The 635-nt window shown below is 50.4% G+C and overlaps 1 protein-coding gene across 1 annotated transcript; it reads left to right on the top strand.

Annotated features, from left to right (window-relative positions):
- Positions 1 to 20: 20 nt before the first annotated feature.
- TM35_000861030 (uncharacterized protein) lies at positions 21 to 635 on the top strand (the record flags this gene model as incomplete). Its single annotated transcript, XM_029031442.1, has 1 exon — positions 21 to 635. A coding segment is annotated over one exon (615 nt), but the record flags the coding sequence as incomplete, so codon positions are not given.

The following is a 635-nucleotide window of genomic DNA, read 5'->3' as shown; positions in this document are numbered from 1 at the left end:
ATACGATTTGGACGGAAGATATGGATTTGGCATCCAAGCAGGCTGAAGACGCGTTTCAGGCTCACCTTGCTGCCCCAAATGATGACATGCTTCGGAACGCATTCATCCAGGCCAAGGATCGACGGAACTCAGCTTTTCGTCGAGGGATCCAATTACTTATGGAATCCCACGCTCAAAAACTCGGGGCCTTGTCAACCCCCAGTTGGCGTTATTTAAGAGGATTGGCGGCACCGCCTCCTCGCCCACTTTCTACAGTGGTTCTCCGATCACTTAATGATCGTACCTGTACGCTCCCCTGCCAAAAAGCCAACTTACTTGTTCGCCAGTTTGTACAGGTCTCACGTGCTTTACTCACAAATACCCCACCAATACGACAAGATTGTCGTGGTGCTCTTTGTGACATGGATCGACCTTATACTGCTTATGAATTAGATCTGGCCATCCATGATGCTCCTCTGGGAACAGCACCTGGGCCTGATGGGATTATGAACGATTTTCTCCATCACCTTGGCCCTGTTGCTCGAAACACGCTTCGGGTAATGATAAATACTTCCTTTGCATCTGGAGAGCTACCTCCGCAATGGAAGAAAGGGGTGACGGTCCCTATCCCTAAACCGGGTAAGGACCCCAGCCGT

Source organism: Trypanosoma theileri, assembly GCF_002087225.1.
Source record: "Trypanosoma theileri isolate Edinburgh chromosome Unknown TM35_Tth_86_V1, whole genome shotgun sequence".
Lineage (NCBI taxonomy): Eukaryota > Euglenozoa > Kinetoplastea > Trypanosomatida > Trypanosomatidae > Trypanosoma > Trypanosoma theileri.
This window is presented reverse-complemented; position numbering and strand designations above follow the sequence as displayed.